This window comes from Prosopis cineraria, unplaced genomic scaffold (genome assembly GCF_029017545.1).
Source record: "Prosopis cineraria cultivar Desert tree isolate PC_DT_omini unplaced genomic scaffold, ASM2901754v1 PC7, whole genome shotgun sequence".
Taxonomy (NCBI): Eukaryota; Viridiplantae; Streptophyta; class Magnoliopsida; order Fabales; family Fabaceae; genus Prosopis; species Prosopis cineraria.
In genome coordinates, this window is record NW_026555338.1 from 11,625,183 (window position 1) to 11,647,494 (window position 22,312).

Here is a 22,312-nt window from a genome sequence, read left to right on the forward strand (position 1 = left end):
ATTTTACTAAGCAAAAGTTTAGTTTTATTTGATTTTTAACTATGGGAAAAATTACCAAAGTTGACCCGGGCTTTTGTGCAATAATAAAAAATGTTGGGCCATTTCTTGTAATTTTCCCCAAACTTTTAAATCAGCTTTTATAAGATGAAAAACCAGACCAGAACGCAGAAAAGAAAACAAGGAAAGAAAGGAAACACGTGAGAGAGAGAGAGAGAGAGGAAGAAGAAAGGAGAAAGAGAGGGAGTTAGGCTCGGATCTAGGAGTCTTTGTGACCGTTGCGAGCTCGGCTACACGATAGGTAAACTCCCTACTTCAATCCTCTTCTCTTTCTCTTGATTTTCTTCAATTTTTAGAAGAGGAGATTTTTGGATTTTGATTCCAAAGGCTTTATTCTTGTAAGCTTTTGTTTCTTTGGATCCTAGGGAGCATGTTTTGAGTTTCTATATAGTGATCTAATATTTTGAGTGGATAATTAGATGAAAAGAGGTGTTTTGGACACAAAATAAATCCTGAGAAATTGGGTTTTTGCTCTTCAATGGTTTAAGCTTATTGATTTAGTTATAATTTTGCTATTTGAACCCAATAAGATTTAAATTAAGGTTTGGTTTTCATTATAAGGGCTAATGGTGAAAGTTGGTGACACTAAGTGAAGGTTTTTAATTGATAAAAAATTATATAAATTGAAAATTAGCCTAGTAATGGCTAATAAATGGTTTTGGTGGTTAAGTGATACTATGTGAATGGTTGGTTTAATATATGGACCATTAGGGTGGATTATGACTCATTGACCTAAGTTGTGTGGTATAAGTTATAGTCTTCATTAATACTATTTGTCATGATAAGTGATGTGGATCACTTATATGTTGTAGAAAATTGTTGGTGGAACTTATTGAGAAGTAAGGAACAAGCCGAGCCCTATTTTGTACAAGGGGAACCCTTTTAGTACCAAAGGGTTGAGGTAACAGGGGAATTTATATTTCTTATTACTTTGTTTTAGCTATTTTTGAATAAATATTACTAGTTATCATGCATTACATGTTTTAAAAGATTAAATGTGCTTTATAAGGGGTTATGGGGTACTACTTTGATTATAGTGCAAATATGTTTTCTAATTGTTTAATAACAATGTTTTTATGGAAATGAGATTTATAAATATTATACTACTTTAGAGTGTTGAATGGTCAATACTCAGGAAAGGTAGACAAGAGTAAAAGGCATGATCTCGGTGGGAGTTCACCAATGAGAAGGTGTGGATTTTTGATATTCTATGGCACACTGTCAGTACTCAGTGTTGTCTTACGTATTGTGGGCTCAGTGCACTAAAGTGGTTAGTGTATTGAGTGTTCGACACCTCTCAGTGGGGGAGGGAATCCGACATATGAAGTGTGAGGTTGAGTGCCTAGGCCAAGGTAGCCCTCACATGGAGAGTAAGTCGGGCTGGCTCTGGGAGGGAGTTAGCTTTGACTGCTCAGGATTCACGTCGAAGGGGCATAGGCGGTTCGGTGGATTAGATCATGCCTTAGATTATGTTTTGTGCCTGTGGAGGTACAAGTAGGTATAAGGTTTACCTGCGAGTTAAAGAGTGCTAGGGGGCATTCTGTTGGTCATGAAAGGCCATACCGGCCTAGGTCATGCATTCATGCATTTTAAATGGCTAAATTATATACTATGTTGAATTTATTATTCATTTATTTGATTATGGCTTACTTTGTAATAATCAATATAGATTTCACTGTTACTGAGACTGTGGTTGTCTCACCCCTTTCTTTTCAATATTCTAGGTCCAGGCGAAGGATCCAGTGGTGGACGGGGAAAAGAGCAAAGCTAGGGGTTTGCTTGTGATTTGTAAAGAACTGCAACCCCTTTCTTTTGAGCAAATATATTGTAATGTATTTAAGATTAGGGTGCCAGTAGGATATGATTATGTGTGTGTGTGTGTGAATATGTGTGGATTGTGTGCTTGTGTATGAATTTTTGTCTGTTTGCAGACTTGTGGCTAGGAAACTTGGTTATGGTGTGTGGTTTTGATGGATTTACTTAGTAGACCAAGTTTCTATTACAAGCAGATCTTTATTTTGATATATATGTGATTTTATAAGCAAATGCAAAGTGGTTGCATTGCAAATGGTGTGCTATGGGAAAACATACAGCTTGGATAGAGAGAGTGGGTGCGTGGGCCCTACAAGGAGCTCTGAGCCAAGTGAAAATGTTTAGCATATGTATTTATATAAATACATGGTATTTGGATTGATTTGTGACCACTCTTGTATGATTTGTACATTTTGGGGGTTTAGGGTCCATTTTAGGAAATGGCACCCGGGTGGTCAAATTTTGATGTATGGGGGTTTTCCATCATTTGAATGTTCTATCAAGTGTTTTTAATCTTATTTGACGTGTCCAAAGTGTTTCCACAGGTTTGTGACCATTAGGATGGGATTTGGACAATTTTGAAAATGGTTTTTACCAAAAAGCTGCACTTTTACATCTGGGTGTCCAAATCTTAATCCGACCGTTGGATTTCTCTAAAATTTGGGTCACAAGTAAAACCTTTTATAAGCTTCGTGTGGGCTTTGGAATCACGTCGATCAGATATCGGACGGAGAAATGACGCACTCCGGAATTTGGTCTGGAGGTGCTGTCATGACAGCATTAAATTGCTGTCATGACAGCTACAGTGTTGATTTTGTAACCTGCACAAAATTCAATCCGTCCGTTGGATCATTTCAAAATTTAGTATGCTAATAGTATTCTTTAAAAGTGATATGTGGGCTTTGGAATCACTCCGATCGGAGGTCAGATGATGAAATGGTGCACTCCGGAAGTTAGTCCGGAAGTGCTGTCATGACAGCTTTTTAGCTGTCATGACAGCAAAAATAGTCAATCTTTTAACATGTCTAATTTTTAATCCGACCGTTGGATCTTTTTGAAATTTGGTACACTTATAGTACCCTTTGAATGTGACGTGTGAGCTTTAAAATCACTTCAATCGGAGGTCAAATGACGGAACACCGCCTCCTGAAAGTTGGCCCAGGAGGGCTGTCATGACAGCAATAAATTACTGTCATGACAGCATCTTTTTATTCCATTTTCGTCTAACTTGCTTCCGTGCGCTATAGGTAGAACCTATAATTATTTTTAAGTTTTAAATGATTTATTTCTTAAGTTGGTTAGAGGATCAACTCCTTAACCACACTTAGTTTGTTTGAATTATGTGATTTTTGGATAACACTCAAGGCTAGTGTTACAATATATATATATGATACTAAGAAAAATGAGGGTATGTCATATATTTGAGAGGTTGGATGATGCTTACAAAATAAGTGATGGGTGTTTAAAACACCCATCATTTATTTAATTAAGAACATATGAAGGGTATCAACAAACCCATCATATAACGCTTCATATTGTGGGTCTTCATAAAAATAAAAATTAATGTTAACATAGATAATGGGTGTTTAGAACACCTGTCATATAACATACCTTTTAGTTTATTGTTTTTAAAAATATTAAAAAATTTATATTATACATCATTACTATAAATTACACGTGTTTCAAAGACTTGTCTTATATATTCCACTATCTAGTGCCCTTTATATTACAATTATCTCAAAAATTGTTATATAAATGAATGAGTAAAAAATTCAAGACTTGAGGTACACTAAATTATACTCCCTCCAGTCCAATTTAGAAGATGGAGAGAGAACATCTTTTTTGTCTTATTTATTACTCACATCATTAAATTTTTATTATATTTTTTTTCCTTTTACCCTCCATTAAATGTTGGTACGATAAAATATATTATTAAAGCAAATATATATAATAGGTGTCAACTAGTGAATAGTTTCTTATTAAATGTGAATGAGTTGTTAATTAACGAATGACTATTTGTTGAAATATGATCCACATTTGTCCTTTTTCACAACCAAGTTTTTTAATATTCTTAAACTTGTCAATTAACAAATGGTTTCTTGTTAAATATAAATGGGTATTTGTTAATTAACAAATGACTATTTGTTGAAACATGGTCTATACTTGTCCCTTCTCACAACCATGGTTTTTAGATTATTAGACTTGTTAATTAGTGAATGACTTTTTGTTAATTGTGAATGGGAACTTGTTTACTAATGAATGGTTACTTGTTGAAACATGATCTACAATTATTCCTTCCCACAACCAAGTTATTTTAGGTTTTTGAACTTGTCAATTAATGAATGACTTCTTATTAATTAATAAATGGTTACTTGTCAATTAAAAAAGGAAAGGCTAGGGTATTACTATCTTTATTATCTAAAATTATTTTCAAATCAATCCCTTGGTCTGGTAGTGATATTTGGGAATCTTTTGGTCCTTGAATATAGTTTGTCAATTAAAAAAGGAAAGGCAGGGGTATTACTATTTGTATTATCTAAAATTTTTCATATCATTGTTTTATATTATTTTCGATATACTTTGTCCATTGTCTTTAGTTACCCAAACAATGGGCAAGATATTGTTCTAATTTGCTGTAAAAAATTGAATTAAAGAAAAGGATAAAACACTAGCTCCATTTTGTTAGAGAAACTTGTTTATCAGTTAACCCATTGTGTCAAGCTCAACGTTTATATTATTCCTGTGCCTAACATTTACTTCGGCATCAACTTAGTAAGCAGATTCATTCATATCTTCATCGATCATTTCCATATCTTCTGGTCTCACCATTCACATATAGTTTTCTTTTTAAGGTAATTAATTTTGGTTTCTTCTTTTTTTTGTTGTTGGTAGGAAGCAATCATGGTTGGGTTAGCAACAACGTCTTCTTCCTTCTACTACCAATAGGCTTATGATGTCTTTATCAATTTTAGAGGCGAAGATACTCGTTATGGTTTCACAGGAAATTTGTATCATTCTTTAAGTCAAAAGGGAATTCGCACCTTCCTTGATGATGTGGAACTAAGAAGAGGTGATGAAATTACCCCAGCACTTCTCACAACAATTGAAAATTCAAGGATTGTATTTTCTAAGAACTACGCTTTCTCATCATTTTGTCTTAATGAGCTTGTTAAGATCTATCAGTGTGTTAAGAGAAATGGTTAGTTGGTTTTGCCAATTTTTTGTGATGTGGAGCCTTTAGAAGTGTGACATCAAAAGGAAAATTATGAACAAGCACTATTTATGCATAAGAAAAACCTTAGGGCTAGTGAAGAGAATATACAAAATTGGAAGCTTGCATTGCATGAAGTGCCTAACATTTTTGGCTTCCATTTTATAATCCAAGGTAATTCACAATTTTTAAACTGTTTTCCTTACTCAGCTTTGCATCAAGTTATAAGTAAATAAACATAAATTTCTTGTCACGATGAATTTAATTAGAAATGACATAACTTTTTACAATTTTTCAGGCATGGTTTTGAATATCAATTAATTGACATGATTGTGAAAGAAATATCTAGTAAAATTGATAGGGCTCCTTTATATGTTGCTAGATATCCAGTTGGATTAGAGTCTCCAGTGTTAAGTATAAAATCTTTATTAGAAATTGAATCAAATAAAGGGGTCAACATGGTAGGAATTTGTGGAATAGCGGGAATAGGTAAAACAACAATAGCACGTGCAGTGTATAATTCAGCTGTTGATAATTTTGATGGCATGTGCTTTCTCCATGACATCAAAGAAAACTCAAGCAAGCTTGGCCTGCATCAAATGCAAGAAACAATGATTTCCAAGATTGTAGGAGTGGATATCAAAATACAAGATGCTAATGAAGGAGTTGAACTAATAAGGATGAGACTCAAACAAAAGAAAATCCTTTTGCTTCTTGATAATGTTGACAGACCTGAGCATCTAGAAAAATTAGTTGGTGATTGTAATTGGTTTAGTGGTGGGAGTAGGATCATTATAACAAGAGATATGCATTTACTTGTAAGACACAGGATTGAAAGTATATAATATGATATGAAGGCTCTTAATGATGAAGAATCTCTTGAATTGTTAAATTGGAATGCTTTTAGAAACAACTTAGTAAATCCAAGTCACATGATGGTGTTGAATTGTGCAATAAATTATGCACAAGGCCTTCCACTAGCTCTTGGAGTAATAGGCTCGAACATGTGTGGAAGGAATATAAATGAATGGAAATCTGCCTTAGATGCATTTAAATTAATTCCTAACAAAGACATTCAGCAAGTGTTGAAAGTGAGCTATGATGGCCTAGAGCATTTCGAGAAAGAAATATTTCCTGATATTGCTTGTTTCTTTAGAGGGGAATCTATGAGGTACGTTAAATATATGATGGAAGCTATTCATGGCTTTAATAATCCAGGTTATTCTATTGGAGTGTTGGAGGATAAATGCCTCATAAAGATTCAAGATTATTACATTAATATGCATGACTTGATACGAGACATAGGGAGAGAAATTGTTCATCAAGAATCATCAAATGAACCTAGAAAACGGACTAGATTATGGTTCCATGAAGATATTGTTCATGTTTTGGAAGACAATACAGTAAGTATTTGAAATTATCTACTTTTTCTCTATCTTGTAATTTTATTGTTCCTTTTAAAATTTCTTGGTTATTTCATTGCTTTGATGTTATATTTATTCTCCTTGTTATGTGAAGTTGTTCACTCGTTCTTTTGTCTTCTAAATCGAATGCATAGAATTTAAACAAAGAATACAATGTGTTGAATGTGGAATAGATTTTTAGAAGATTTTTTCTTCCTGAAAGGTCTTTAGTTAACGATGCATGATGCAAGACGTGATGGATCTATACAGTTAATGATTTTATATATTTTGTTGCTCTTTCTAAAATGATGTGTTAGTTTTAACCAGGATAGCTTTTGTTTTTTTCCCTTCTCTTTTTATCTAATGATATTTTTGCGCATTCAATTATGTATATTTGTTATTTTAAGTGTTTAATTTTTTATTATCATTTTTTAGAAAAAAAGAGTATATCTTAAAAGATAAATCCTTTTAAAAAAAATCATATAAAATGATATAAAAAATTCTAGAAACATTTTGAAAAAATTAAAGGCATTAACCAAGTATTGAAAGTAAGCTGTGAGAGTTTAGAAAAAGAAATAATATTGATATTGCTTATTTTTTTCATAGAGAAATATTTGGAATATGTGAAATATATGGTTGAAGTAGGTCATGAATATAAAAATCTAACTTATTTTATTGGAGTGTTGGTAGATAAATGCCCCATTAAAAAAGAGTGTTACATTATAAAAGAAAAATACTTTAACAAATCAATTTAGTGATATTAAAATTGAAGACAATTTTTTCAACGTACAAAAATAAATATATAATCAGTAAGTTAATATTAAAAAAATTTAAAGTAACAAAAAATAAGAATTTCAATTTTCAATGACCTAATAAAATGATGGTGGTGTATATTTTCAATATATTCAGGATTGGCTAGATAATTTGAATGGAAAGTTATAAAGATATTTGAAATTTTATAAAAGAGAAATCAACACATAAATTCTTTAAATACAAACAAAGAATAATTAAGATTATTTATAAATAAAATAAGGAAAAATAGAATTATAGTTATGTTGTGTTGTTTAAATTTCAGTTGAATAACCTCCTAAATATTCAGTGAAAAAATAAAATCTATGCATGTGTAAGGAAATGGTATGGGTCTAGGCCAAAAAATGGATTCGGTTGGGGGCTTGGTTTATATATACTTGTCGGCCGGGCCTCCCTTGTATACCCTTGATTTTTTTTTTTTTGAATTTGTGGTGAATTAATTTAGTCTTTATTTGCATCAAACTTGTAATATCTCATTATTTGCATTTATTATTGGCTTGAAAGGGCACAAACAAAGTCAATATTATAATTCAAGACAATTGCCTTGAATGCATGGAAGTAAATTGGGATGGAGAAGCCTTCAAGAGTACGAAAAATCTCAAAGTTCTTAATTTTAAGAATGTAAAATGCTCAAAAAGTCCCGAATATCTTTCTAGTAGTTTGAAAGTGTTAAAGTGGAAAGGTTATCCTTCTTCATGTTTGCCTGTTGATCATCGTCTAAAAAAGCTTGTTGAACTCAACATTCAACGAAGTTATTTCAGTTCGATAGAAACAACTGAGGTAAAAGAACCCTATCTTATCAGAATTTCTTGTTAGCTAAATTGTATTTAATAATTTTTCCTTTTTTCCAAGCTTTATAGATGGCTTTGATTATTGCAGAATTCAGACAATTTGAGTGTTTTCAATCTTAGAGGTTGCCAATATATTACAGTGATACCTAATCTATCCAATCTTAGAAATTTGAAGGAATTGGTCCTAGAGGATTGCGAAAATTTAGTTGAAATTCATGATTTAGTTGGCTATCTAGTGAAACTTGAAATCTTGGATGCAAACCATAGTGTCTGGCTTAAGACGTTTCCACGTTATCTGAAGTTACCCTCTCTTGAAGAACTCTCCCTTGACCATTGCTCAAGTCTAGGGCATTTTTTGCAAATACCAGAAAAAATGGAAGTGAATTATCTGAGTTTAGGAGGTACTAGAATAGAAAAATTGCCTTGGTCGATTTGCAAGCTTACTCAGCTGGGAGAATCATCTATTGGAAAGCACAAGAGGATTGAACTTCCGATGAGCATTTTTCTATTGCCGAAACTAGAAGTGCTAAGTGTTTATGATGGCGAAAGTTTGTTATCATATAATCATGAGGAAGCCCAAGAATAAGAGTTGTGGTCAAAGAAATGTCCAAACATAGTCACTTTTGTGCTTCAATATTCTAATATATCAAATGACATCCTTAGAATTAATCTTGCTCGACTTATCAATGTTAAATGGCTAGATTTGAGCGGTAGCAGTTTCACAGTTTTGCTTGCATGTGTCAAAGAATGTCATTGTTTGGGGGCCATTTTGTTGAATGAATGCAAGCATTTGAGAGAGGTTGAAGGGATTTGGCCAAACTAAAGATATCTTGAAGCAGAAATATGCATATCATTGAGTTTAGAGTCGAGAAGATTGTTATTGAGTGAGGTCTATTTCTCTCTATGATTTTCTGACATTCACAACTTTTGAGTTTGTTGTGTATGTTGATCAATGTTTCTTTTGATTCACAAGAATTACCTCCACACAAACACTCTTCTTATGACCATTTTCGTTTTGTAGTGCCAGGCAGTGGCGAAGCCAAGATCTTAGGTCAGGGGGGCAAATTCATTCACATATTAATAATCCAAAAAACAATAATTAAAAAATTATTTAAAAATTACATACCTTATAAATTTTCTCTACGTGGTTTCATGTTTTTGAATCATTGAACAATCAACTCATTATCAATACTTTCAATACATCTTTTTCAATGTAAGTTACTAGGCAGTCATTCATCCACATATTCCCCATTCGATTGCGTAGCCGATTTTTCATGAACTTCATAGCAGAAAAAACTCTTTCTACTATTGTCGTGGCAATAGGTAATACCATTGCCAATTTCAGGAGAAGATAAACTAATGGATAAACAATATGTCTTTCGGTGTCAACTAATTTTTCTGCAAGACTGTTGATCCCTTTTATGGATGCAAATTTAGTATTGCTTCGCATATCAATGATGTAAGTCTCAAGCTGATTGTCAAGTATCACTAAATCAGTTGAGGAAAACTCATATGAGTAAAATTTGGCAAATTCAATCAACTTTTCCTTATCAAAAGTAGAGAATAAATTGACTGGATTCAAACAAGACATACAAATCAACAATCGAGTATTTGTCTTGGTGAATCGATCATTAAGTTCTTGAAGTTGCATATCCACAATGGTATAAAATAATTCAATTCGATAGTGATGCTCCATTGTGACTGCTTGAACTTTACCTCTATGAGGTGATCTACCTTTAGGCAAAAAAGTATCTTCCATGTTAGGAATGTCAATGTCATGCTTCTTGCAAAATAAAATCACTTCTTCCAATAATGACTCCCATCCACTTTCCCTCAAAGTTTGCAACTATTGCTTTGTGATGTTAACCAAGCTTATGGCATTGATAATGTCTTGATCTTTCCTTTGCAATGCTTGCAACAGCTCATTTGAGATACCTAATACATTTTTCATCAAATATAGGGTGAATGCAAAATCAAAATCATCTAACAAATACAAAAGACCATTGGCTTCAACCCTTTGGTCTGCATTTGATCCATTTTCTTTTATAACTTCAAGAACATCAATCACAGTAGAAAACATGAGTATTAAATTTATCAAAGTTGCATAATGTGAACTCCAACGAGTATCAGCACTTTGCTTAAGATTAGTTTCTTGGTTCAAGCCTCGTCCATTGGGAATTTCTCCTGTTTCTAATGCTTCTTTAATATGGGCAATTTGTTTTTCATGAAGCAACTCATGTCGCTTACAAGAACCCCCCACAACATTTGATATAGTAGACACTAAATTAAAAAGAGAGGCAACTTGAATGTGATTTTTAGCTACAGCAACTAATGTAAGTTGTATTGATGAGCAAAGCAATGCACATAAAATGCATATGGGTTTTGCTGTAATATTAAACTTTTTAGACCATAGAATTCATCTTGCATATTGCTAGCACCATCATAGCCTTATCCACGAATTCTTGATATGCTTAACCCATATTTACATAACAATTTTTCAATTGCCAATTTCAAGGACTGAGCAGTAGTCTCTGTGACATGGACTATACCAATAAAATGCTCAACAATGCTTCCTTTCTTATTAACATAATGTAAAGCAAGGGCCATTTGTTCTTTATTTGAACAATCACGTGACTCATCAATAATAATAGCAAATGGTTCATCTCTAATGTCACTAATAATAGCATTAGTGGTTTCTAATGCAGCAGCATTAACAATATCCTTTTGAATTTCAGGAGCAGTTAATTGATTATTTTTAGGAGCATTTTTCAAGACAACTTGATTTATTGATTCACTGTGATCAGCAAGAAACTTAAGAAGTTCACGAAAGTTACCTTGATTATTGGAGGTGCTTGACTCATTATGACCACAGAAGGCTAATCCTTACTTTAACAAAAAGCGAACACAATCAATTGATGCTATCAAACGTCTTCGATACAAATCTCGAACTTGCTCTGATTGCCTAACAATAGCAACTTCAATATGTTGGTTTTGATTTATCAAATCCTGACATTTCTTCCAAGCAATATTGTGAGCACTATTTGGGCCTCCAACATGAGATGAAAGCTTTTCTTTCTTGTGCCAATTTGTGAATCCTTGTGTCACAAATACATCACCACCTGATTACTTTCCAACATTAGGCCTAAAAAGATAACAACATAAGCAGAATGCTACATCTTTTTCTATACTATATTCCAACCAATTTCCAAATTCACTAAACCAAGCAGGATAAAATCTTCTATTAGAATTCCTAAATTTTCTTTGTAGAAAATTATGTTGGATAGGTTGACATGGTCTTTTCTGCAAATATGCTCTTCGTACCTTTTCTTGGTCATTAGGATGATATGATGAAATTTTAATTCTTTTTCTTGGATCAAATTGCAAATCTTGCACGTTAATTCTAGTTTGTCGCGGTGATTGAAAACTCAATTCACAAGGCTTTGATGTAGATGGTTGTTCTTGTTCATCTGATGACAATTTTCTTTTAAAAAATCTCCCCATTTTCTATTCAAAATTTATAAAAATTGTAATTACTCAATTGCAATATATTCAAGATTAAGATTTAAGAGAATGGTTAAAAAATTAAATTTATTTCTTAAAATTTAAAAGTAAAAAAATTAGGCATTTGAAGACAAATTCATATAAGACAAATATATTAATAAATAATAATTTTTTATGTCATTAAAGGTGTTACCTAGGACAAGCCGTGTGCTCCCTCTGTGAAAGGTTTCACCTTTTGTTTTTTGTCTTTTTCCTTCCTTCTCCCCTCCTTTTTGTCCTTCGTTCTCTTCTCTTTCTTGCTTCAATTCTTCAAAGACAGAGTAAAGTATGATCGGCAGCGACACAGCGTGCTTCAATTTTTCAAAGACCAGTGGGCACAGTGGGCGTCGGTGGCAAACCTTCGATATGCGACACAGAGCAAAGCGAGATTGGGAAATTAGGGAAGACGGAAACACGCTATTTTTTTTTTAATTTTTTAAAAGTTGAATTATTGATTATTTTTTATAAAATAATATTAGTGCTGGGTATAGTAAAATCATTGGCTAAAATTTATTGGGCTTTGAGTTTAAAATTGGACTTGGGTTAAAAGTAACATATAATGGGTTTAAACTTTAAATACTAAAACAAGAGGGTGCCAAATATAAAATTGAGAGGGTGCAAAATATAAATACCTATACTCCATTACATGTAATTTTTTCCAATTGAGGTGGGGCATATGCCCCCCCTCAATTGTATGTGGCTCGCCACTGACTGTAGACATGCAACATTAGGCTAAACAAAGGAAATATTTAGATAATTTTTTAAAAATGAGTAAATTACAATAAAGAACATTTACTTTTATAATGTACAAATATCTTTTAAACAAAATTTTATAACTAATATTGATTTGAAAAAAAAATCAAGTTATAAAATTCTATGATCTTTAATTTCCTTTTTAGCAGTACTAGTTGTTAGAATTCATCCACAAATCTTCAATAATCTTTAATTTTCTTCCTTGCTTTCAATTCCTCAATACTTTGTATTTTTTTAATAGTCTCCAAGCTCCACCCATGATTTGCAATTTTCTTCAATGCATTAATCTTCACATTTTACCCTTTGTCTTTTTTTTTTTTATGATATTAACCATGTATCTTTATCATCAAATTATAGCTTTGAATTATAGAATTTGTACCTGTTTCACAACTTATCTATGAATTTTAAATAAACTTCAGTATTTTTCAATATCTTTGAATTTCAATGATCTCCTCTCACACTATTATAGTGCATGAGACTAGGTAACAGTTAATTGGTGATTCAAAACTCTACACTGTTCTCTTACAAACTGAACCTCATGAAAACATGTGCGCAAACGACCAATGTGTTCCAGCAATTGCTAAGCATATAAGAAATTGAAGCCACGCTTTTCTAATATATTAATAAAATAATGGACAGGTTGAATAATTATTTAGCATGCCTCTCGTTAATCATTTAGATTCAGGCAGTTTCAAGCTTTCAATATTGCAAGAATTGCTGTTAAGAAAATAAGTTATGTAGGCCTATACCTGTTATTCTATTATATTAACATTAAAGTCAATCAACAAAATTTTCAGGGAAAAATACATCCTTTTTTATAAGACATTATGAGAGAAAAAAATTTATCATTTTAATAAGATAAGATATGGAATATTTATTACACTCCTCTATAATATCCTTATTCAATGTTTTTGGTTTATGTTTCACCGTCATCTTTTTAAGAATATACTGTTGTATGTGTGTCAAAAGTGTGTGTCAAATTCTCACATTGACTAAAAGAAAGACTTTCCTAGTGTATATATACTAAGGAATGAAGTGGGCTAGTAAAATAGGCTTGGAGGAGAAGTGGCCTCGTGCACATGAGACAGGCCAATACAGGGCAATCGCAGTTAAAATCAGCCGATTCGCCTCCTTGCGCGCAAGTTCAAGAGGCACTAGGTTCCTTTTTTTGGGTTATTTTTACAAAAATAAATAAATAAATAATTATGTTTAGCTGTTTTGAATTTGAACTTGAGGCCTTGGCAGTTTTTGAACATTAAACCTCTTCTGAAAACCGATTTTGTGGGTTAATGACTTAAATGTTTTGTCTGCCAAACGTCTCCAGATTAATGGACTTGTACGTTTTTGCTGTTTAAGGCGTGTGTAACTGAAGCATTAATCCATGAACGTTTTGTTGTTTAATGTGTGTGTAACCGAAGCATTAACCGGTGATTATGACCTAGCATTTGTGTCTCCATCTTCGGGCTATATATAGCCCCTGTGTGCTGACAGAAAGAATAAGCCTCTTGAGTTTTTGAGGTTCTCTCCTCCCTCTGCGTTCTATTCATCCGTGTCTGCTTTTAGTTTCTGTTGTTTTGCTCCATTGCTCCGCCGCAGGAAGTGCTTGTTTAATCCTGGAGAATTGCCGGTCCGTCATCTTGATATGCTAGAATAGTTCTTAAGGACAGTGTCCTTCCGGGCATGACTCAAGCTGATAGAAGTTCGCTGTTCACATCTGCCGCCGGTGCCACCAACATGTACTATACTTACAGATAAAGTTTGAGATTTTATTAATTTTAAGACATACATGATAAAAATCAAAAATTATTTATGCTTGCATGGTGGGACATTGAAAGGTGATGTCAAATTATTTACTAAAATGGACATTTCAAATACTCGAACAAGGGCCAAAAGCTTGCAGTAAACAGTGATGAATTAATAATCCAATAATATAATAATAATAATAATTTCCATGTCTTAGTATGATGCTACTACCAGTATAGTCAAGCCCATTGGCAAACAAAAAACAGCCAGGAGAAAAAGGAGAAGATATGGTCAAGTGCGTGTGTCCATGGAAACGTGTAAAAATTGAGGTTTAAATTTGAATTACGCTCAAATTCGTCAAAATACAATTAAATATTATAAAGTTTATTAACAATTTAATTCAGTAAAATGATAAACATTTTAATAACTTTTATAAAGATTAAATTAAATAAGTAACTGTTTTTATTGTGGTTAAAAAATTACTAAATTGGTAGCTTTTTTTTAGCATATTAATATATGTAAAAATTAAATCTAAGAATCTACATAGATTATTCATAAAATAGTACGTCATGGTTGTTGGCCAAAAGAAGAAGAAGAAGAAGAAGAAGAATAACATGGCTGGGATTTGGATTCTGCATATAAAGTGAACATAGGCGGTCTCTCTTATTTTTATTTATTATAATAATTAAATCAAATATAAGATTATTTTTTCTCTGAATTTATTTATTTTTTGTCACAAATATAGTTCCATTTATATTTTCTATCTCGCAATAAGTTAGCTTGAAAAAAAGAATATGAAAATTTTTATATTCAATTTTTAAACATCAGTTCCTATTCAACTTTTGTTCAATTTTTTCTATTAATAATGTGAATGGTTTTTTACTTCTCCTTTTCTTATTAAATAATAGGTAGTACAGTATGTAATATCCTCCTCCTCTTAATCTCAAAATCACTCCAACCCTCAAATAAATAGGAAATGGGATTATAGTGATTAACAATAATACCAAGTTTCAATAGTTAGCAAAATAGGGATTTTAAGTTTACAAAACTAAAATCATTTTCAGAGTCATACAATTAGATAAATTAGAGTTTCATAAATATGCAGAAGCATGGGTTCATTACATAAGTGACTGCATTTGTCTAAGAATTTGAAACAAAAAATTTATGAAAATTTTTCAAGTGTGTGTCACAACTCATTGAACATACACCGCAACATGTTTGCCACTGTGACAACGCAATTGCACGAATTTTGACAGTAAATTTTGCTATCAATTTGACAACATTAAGGAAACTTTTGACACGTCCCAAATCTCCATTTAACATCCGATTTACACAATTAGATGTCTACAGAAAGCTCTTTTCGAGCTCTAACTAATAGTATTGGTTTCAGACTCAAATTCTTTCTAAATTAAAAATTGGATACCGTTTTCAAACTTTCACTTTTTCAATAATTTTCACAAAACCAAGTGTTCAAACCATTTACCAAAATTCCATTAGCTACTAACACCAATTTGACCACATTCAAATCATTAAGACTAACTCGTGCAATGCACCAAATCACATGAAATACTCACATATTAAATTTTCACTACTTAACCCCTTAATCTCAAAAACATACAAGGGGGAATTTACCATAATTTTCATCAAGTACTTCATAATCATCTCATAATATGCTTTACCCTTGCATCAGTATTTTAGCCCTATTACAAATAACATATGTCATCAACTTACTCCTTATGGCCCAAAATACACCTACAATTTACAATTCACATAATGCAAGTAAGGATCAAATGTGAATTCCTAATTGCAATTAAAATTATCATACACATATAAATACTCAAAGTGAAGAGGCCTACTACAATCGGATCGTGGTCCTAAGCCTCTGGGTGTTTTCCTCTACCCATACCTCGTGAGCTATTGCCTGTAATATTGAAAATAGTGAGATGAGTATAGCTCTCAGTAACCAAGGTTTGACTAACCCATACTAATGCATGTCAATTAGTTTATAACACAAGTGGCATATAAATAATCCTTCAAATTAGGTAAAACATTTAAGAATATACATCCGAATTTTCAAGCATAATAGCAAATTGAGAAAACAATACTTTTAGAAATTTCCATATCAAAAGAATTGGTCACACAAGTCTTTGATAGGTAATCGAAAGTATTTAAGACTCAATTCATGATTATTATTATCAGGGTCACAACACAGACAACCATATGCACTTTACTCACTAATGCACGATCACACCTCCTTTATATCCTCCTTATTCCTCTAACATGAAATCATGGGCTATAACACAATGGGATAGTCTATATTTCATGACTTCCCTAGCCTAAACACTTGTGAGGGGATTACCCAGCCAAGTTACACCCAACTCACTTATGGAACACGGTTCTCCCTATTTCTCACATTATAGGGTGTCATACACCTTAAACTAGCTTCCTCATTGAACCAGTAGATAACTAGCTAGGTTCGAGTCTCTCATTAAACTAATGAAACAGTCTCTGATTGAACAAGTGGGATAATATAGATATAATCAATCCGATAAACCATCACGCAGATGGGGCCTTACCATATGGATTTTATCATCTACTCCTCTTCTTAGGTAAACTCCCACCTCTCAAGATCATGCAGTGCATACTTATGCCATAATTCACACTTTATGCCATTTATAGAACTTCACGTTATCAATTTAATTGAACTTCATCATTACACAAATTATTGAACTTCTGAAACACATTTTCATGAAACTTCAAACCAAATAAGTCATTGAACTCCAATTTCACAATCATTGTACTTCACACTCTCAAAATTATTGAACTCCACTATTTTAAACATCATTGAACTTCTCATAAATAAAGATTAATGTTACTTCTCAAATCATAAAGTCATTGAACTCCCAATAAACATAATACGAAAATCCACCAATAGTGTTCTAAAAAAAAAATCACATCATAAGGCATAAAGCTCATAAAATCAATCTAGTAGATTTTCTAACAAATCAATCCACACTTGCATTTCATTTTAATTTACACATTTTAACGATCAATCATAAATCCATAAACTAATAAACACACAAAAGCATAAGATAGAATTTCTCTGGTTACCTCAAACTTTTGAGAGATCAAAAGTTTTACCCCTCAATTACTCACTCCTAAAGCTTCCAAGAAGCTTGAATGGTGCCAATGATAGTTACTCTACAAGCATTTACCATGCAAAACATCAATATCCATGAATGAGCTATTTTTTTCACTAATAGTTCAATATTTCTTAATACTCAAGATTTATTCTTGACTCATGTAAAAGTACCCATAAGGCTTCTTAGCTTTCTTTAACCCTCATTAATAACATTGAGCTCTTAAATGGTCATTAATGGAACTACATTATTCCCAACCACCATATTTATGAGAATTTCAAACATTTAATATCCTCCAACTACCAATTCATCATAAATACTGAGTTTACTTAGCTTAATCTACTCCCATTAACTCTATTTAAGTCAATAGGTTCAGACTCATAGCCTCTATAGACTGAAAATTATCATTATCAATCAAATTCTAACTTCTACCATTAAGAAAATGGAAGAAGAGAGAAAGATTAAAATAAGGAAGCTTACCTTTGGTGTTTATGAGCTCTAAATTACTCCTACAAGTTAGTTTCTTCAAGCCCTAGCTCGGCTCTTTCGTCTCTCTCTCTCTATTCCCTTTGTTTTCTCTTCTCTTTTGCTTTAATTTCGTGACTTAATACAGTAGAAATCTGATCATGCGCTGCGATGCATGTCACAGAGAGCTTCTACCAAGCATGTTGTCACGCATAAACCATAGCAGCTCATCCATAAGCTGTGGCGCATGGCACAGAATTACTTTCTTCATAAATTCTTCCTCTTCCATTCTCAGGTGACCTAATTCTCCTTCGGACCCATATTTAGAGCTAAAATCAAGACCAAACATGCCTGTTAGGCCTCTTTGGCCACACACTTTACTAATACACTTAATTAGTCTATTTGAGCTTAATTAATCTAATTTAAAATTGAGGATGTTACAATTCTCCCCTTCTTTGAGGAATTTTATCTCCAAAATTCACATAATTGCTTAAAACATACCTCATGGAAATAATTGGGGGTATAATTGCCTCATTTTTTCTTCAGTCTCCCATGTAGCATCTTTGGGAGTCATTCCCTTTCATATCACCTTAACTAGGTAAATGGTCTTATTCCTCAGCTGCTTCTCTTTTATATTGGCTATTCTCTCAGGCTCAATTCAATATGTCATATTCTCCTATAACTCAACATCTTTAGGTTAAATAATGTGAGATAGGTCAAGCTGATACTTCTTCAATTGAGAGACATGAAATATGTCATGCACACCCACGAGATAAGGTGGCGATGCAAATTGGTAGGCAAGTATCCCAATCTGTTTTAGGATTTCAAAGGGACCAATAAAGCATGGAGTCAACTTCTTAGCTCGAATTGATTTCCCCATGCCTATCATTAGCGTGACTTTCAAGAAAATATGATCGCACACCTCAAATTTTAATAGTTTCCTCCATTTATCAGCATAGCTTTTTGTCAACTCTAAGCAATCAAAAGCTTCTAGTAAATCACCTCTATCTTTTGAGTAGTCTGATCCACCAAGTTGGGGATTAAAATGCTTCTCTCACTCAACTCGATCCAACAAAGTAGTAATCAACACTTCCTCTTATATAAAGCTTCATAAGGAACTATCTGAATGCTTGAGTAAAAACTATTGTTATACACGAACTCTGCTAACAGTAAGTGTTTATCCTAGCTACCTATCTACTTGGTAGCACATGCTCTGAGCATATCTTTTAGTGTTTGATTAGTTCTTTCAGTTTAGCCGTTCGTCTAGGGATGCTAAGCAGTACTAAATTTTAACTTTGTCCCCATAGCTTGATTTAAAGCCTTCTAAAAGTTTGACGTGAACCTTAGATCATGGTCTGACACTATATCCTTTAGAACTCCATGCAATCTCACTACCTCATGCAAGTACACTTCGACAAACTTCTCCATAGGATAATCCGCTCTAATAGCCAAAAAGTGAGTTGACTTGGTCAGTCTATCCACAATGACCTAGATAGCTTCATAACCCGCTTGAGTACGAGGTAATCCCATGATGAAATCCATCAAAATGCTATCCCATTTTCACTCTGGAATTTCTAACAGTTGTAACATAGTGGTGGTTTTTGATGTTCAATTTTGATTTTCTGACAAGTTAGGCACTTAGACACAAATTCAGTCACATCACACTTCATACCATACCACTACCAATACTTCTTTATATCTTGGTACATCTTGGTAGCACCAGGGTGAATGGTAAACTTGCTCGGTGAACTTCTGATAGTATGGTGTCTTTGATCTCTTTAACATCAGGAACACATACTCAATCATGGTATACCATAAAACCATCATCATTGAAACTGAATTCTAAAGTCTATTTCTCTTTAATATTCTTCCAGACTTCTAATAGATATGGATCTTTTAATTGTGCTTCTCACAATTCCCTCCAAAACTCATTAGTAATCATCATAGTATTCAAGTTAAACACAGTAAAATTAGGCATATTCTGATGTATACTAGAGAAATCCTCTAATAACTTCTATTCATGCATCATCATGCAAGCCACATGTACTGTCTTCCTACTTAATGCATCAGCCACTATGTTGGCCTTCCCTAGATGGTAGTTCAATTCGAAGTTGGAATCTTTTAAAAATTTCATCCATCTTTGCTGTGTCATGTTTAACTCTTTCTGATCAATCAAGTATTTGAGAATCACATGCATGCTTATAGTAAAAGTGACTCATACCTATTACTTTTTTGTTTTGTTTTCAAGTCTCTCCTCTTTATATCTCTCTTTCTTTAATTAACAAATTTATTGCATTTCTAATTTCTTCTTTGATTTGATGTCTCACCACCAGATTAATGTAGATCTTCTATTCTAGTCTAGAAATAGAGCTCCCATCCAATCACATGTTGCTACACTCAACTATCACATAACTTTATTTTTAGGTTCAAATAAAGCAAGAATCTATATACATAACCCATCTGATTTTTTTTAAAACTTTTATGAGTATTGTATATCTACAATACTCATATTGTCAGGCGATACTATTTATGTACAATACTTATACTATAGATATGCAACACGATGGGTATATCTGCAATACCAATATGACTTTTTTAATTTTTATTTATTAATTTTTTTAAATGATATAATGTATTATTGTGGGATCTACGGTACTCAAATTTTTTATTTTTTATTTTTAAATTTTTTATATAATATAATATCATATGCAACTCGTTGAAATTGTAATTGTACATATTATCACAATTCAATTTAATTTGATTTATTATTCAAAATAGAAAAACTTAATATATATATATATATATATATTTCATACCCGTGTCTCTTCTTCCTTTATTTTTTTCATTATCGAAACAAAAAAAATTAAATATTTAAGTGTGAGATTTTTAAATTTATAATATAAATTAAATATTTTGAAATTTTTTATTTTAAATTTAAATTAACTAAAACTTAAAAATGAAAATATATTTATTTCTTTGAAAATAATAAAATAGCTTCCTGGATAAATAATAATGACAATGTCAGGGCATGCATTTCTGGTGTAAGACTTAATGATCCTATTAGACATAGAATAGTAAATGCACACTATTCTATTTCAATATGTACATATATGAGTAAATACAGCCCATTTGAATTTACATTATGTGTTTATTTTCATGAGTCCCAATCTACAGTATCCATCTGCAACAAATAAAAAATAATGAAAAAGTGGGTACAGTATCATATTTATAATATAGTATAGATATAGGTTATAGATTCATTGTCGTTTATGCGTTTAAAATATAAAAATAGTTTAAACTTGGAATGGGTTATGACTTTAATTTACTAATTTTATTATTGGACAGCTCAGAAAATTATGCGTATGACTTTGATGCTAATATTGTCATTTTAATTTCCCAACCCTAACATGTGTCAATTATTGGTCTCATCTATTTTGTAAGCCTTTTTTAAATTTAAAGGCATGAATTTTGATGAGTCCCCAAAACTCAACTCACTTAAATTTTTTCTATTAAAAAATTAATTTTGGTAATAATTTTATATTTATATCATTTAATTATTTTAATTTTGTTTTCAGAACTATATTTTATATATAATTTAATTACTAATTATATAAATATTTATATATTATAATTATAACCATAATCTTATAAAATATTTATATATATACATGTTTGGCGCTAGAATAAGAGAAAACAAGAACTAGTTTTAGTGATGGCTGAGATTTGGGCCGGCCAAATTTAAAAGTCTTATTTTCTTATTAACATAAAAAGTATAAAAGTTTTAACCAATCTATTTTATCATTAATTTATACAATATAAATTTAATTCAGATAGTTCAATTAAATATTAAATTTTTTAGATTTTTTGTAAATTAATTATCTATATATACTTTGGTTATTGTAGATTTAACATTAATTTTTAAAAATATTATAAATTTTTATCTTCATAAATATAATATTAAAAATAAAATTTTTTGGAAGGATGACTAAAACTGGTTTTGAAAAGGGGGAAACAGCAATTATGGAAAATGTGGGGAAGGTTTGTAGGGTGGATATAGGTATGTCACAAAATAGACTTTAACAAATATTAAAAAAATAAATTAAAAACTCGGTCTCACATGGGCCATTTTTCATGTCAGTGGACTCAGCTTGTTAGAAACTAATTTTTCATATTATAATATCCCCATAAATAATTTTAAAAGTGTAGCATTTGAAATTTTTATTTATTTATAGCATTTCGCTCAATTTGCCGCTATAAAACCTCCTCACCATGTCCTTAAACATTCACAGTCAAAAACTAGACTTCATTCTCTCTACGTGGATTGCGGGCAAGTTCAGCCAAACTTTATCTTGTTTATTCTCATATTTATGATATATTTTTATTTTTATCTTTTTTATTTTATATTTTTTTGCTTATTTAATCTTAATATTTTTGTTTAATGTGTGTTAAATTGTTTTCACAACAAGTTCTTTATGTCAACATAAAAATTTGGTCTTTCATATGCTTATACTTAATTATTATCTCTTTTCATATGTTTCACCAAATTTTCTTTCTCATTGTGATTTAAAAAAAAAAAGAAAAAAGAAA

At 31.8% G+C, this 22,312-nt stretch overlaps 1 protein-coding gene, 1 long non-coding RNA gene and 1 pseudogene across 2 annotated transcripts; 2 read left to right on the forward strand and 1 right to left on the reverse strand.

Annotated features, from left to right (window-relative positions):
• The first annotated feature begins 207 nt into the window (after window positions 1-207).
• On the forward strand, window positions 208-2,144 carry LOC129314886 (uncharacterized). The gene is made up of 3 exons (XR_008594316.1): window positions 208-298; window positions 870-958; window positions 1,782-2,144. It is a non-coding gene; the product is annotated as an uncharacterized LOC129314886 (long non-coding RNA).
• A 3,394-nt stretch (window positions 2,145-5,538) lies between these two features.
• LOC129316472 (TMV resistance protein N-like) lies at window positions 5,539-8,670 on the forward strand. Its single transcript, XM_054960897.1, has 3 exons — window positions 5,539-5,832; window positions 5,938-6,483; window positions 8,173-8,670. Exons 1-3 carry the CDS (start codon window positions 5,539-5,541, stop codon window positions 8,668-8,670), a joined length of 1,338 nt encoding a protein of 445 aa, XP_054816872.1.
• Window positions 8,671-9,881: 1,211 nt separating this feature from the next.
• LOC129316473 (uncharacterized) lies at window positions 9,882-18,605 on the reverse strand (annotated as a pseudogene).
• Between the last annotated feature and the right edge of the window lie 3,707 nt (window positions 18,606-22,312).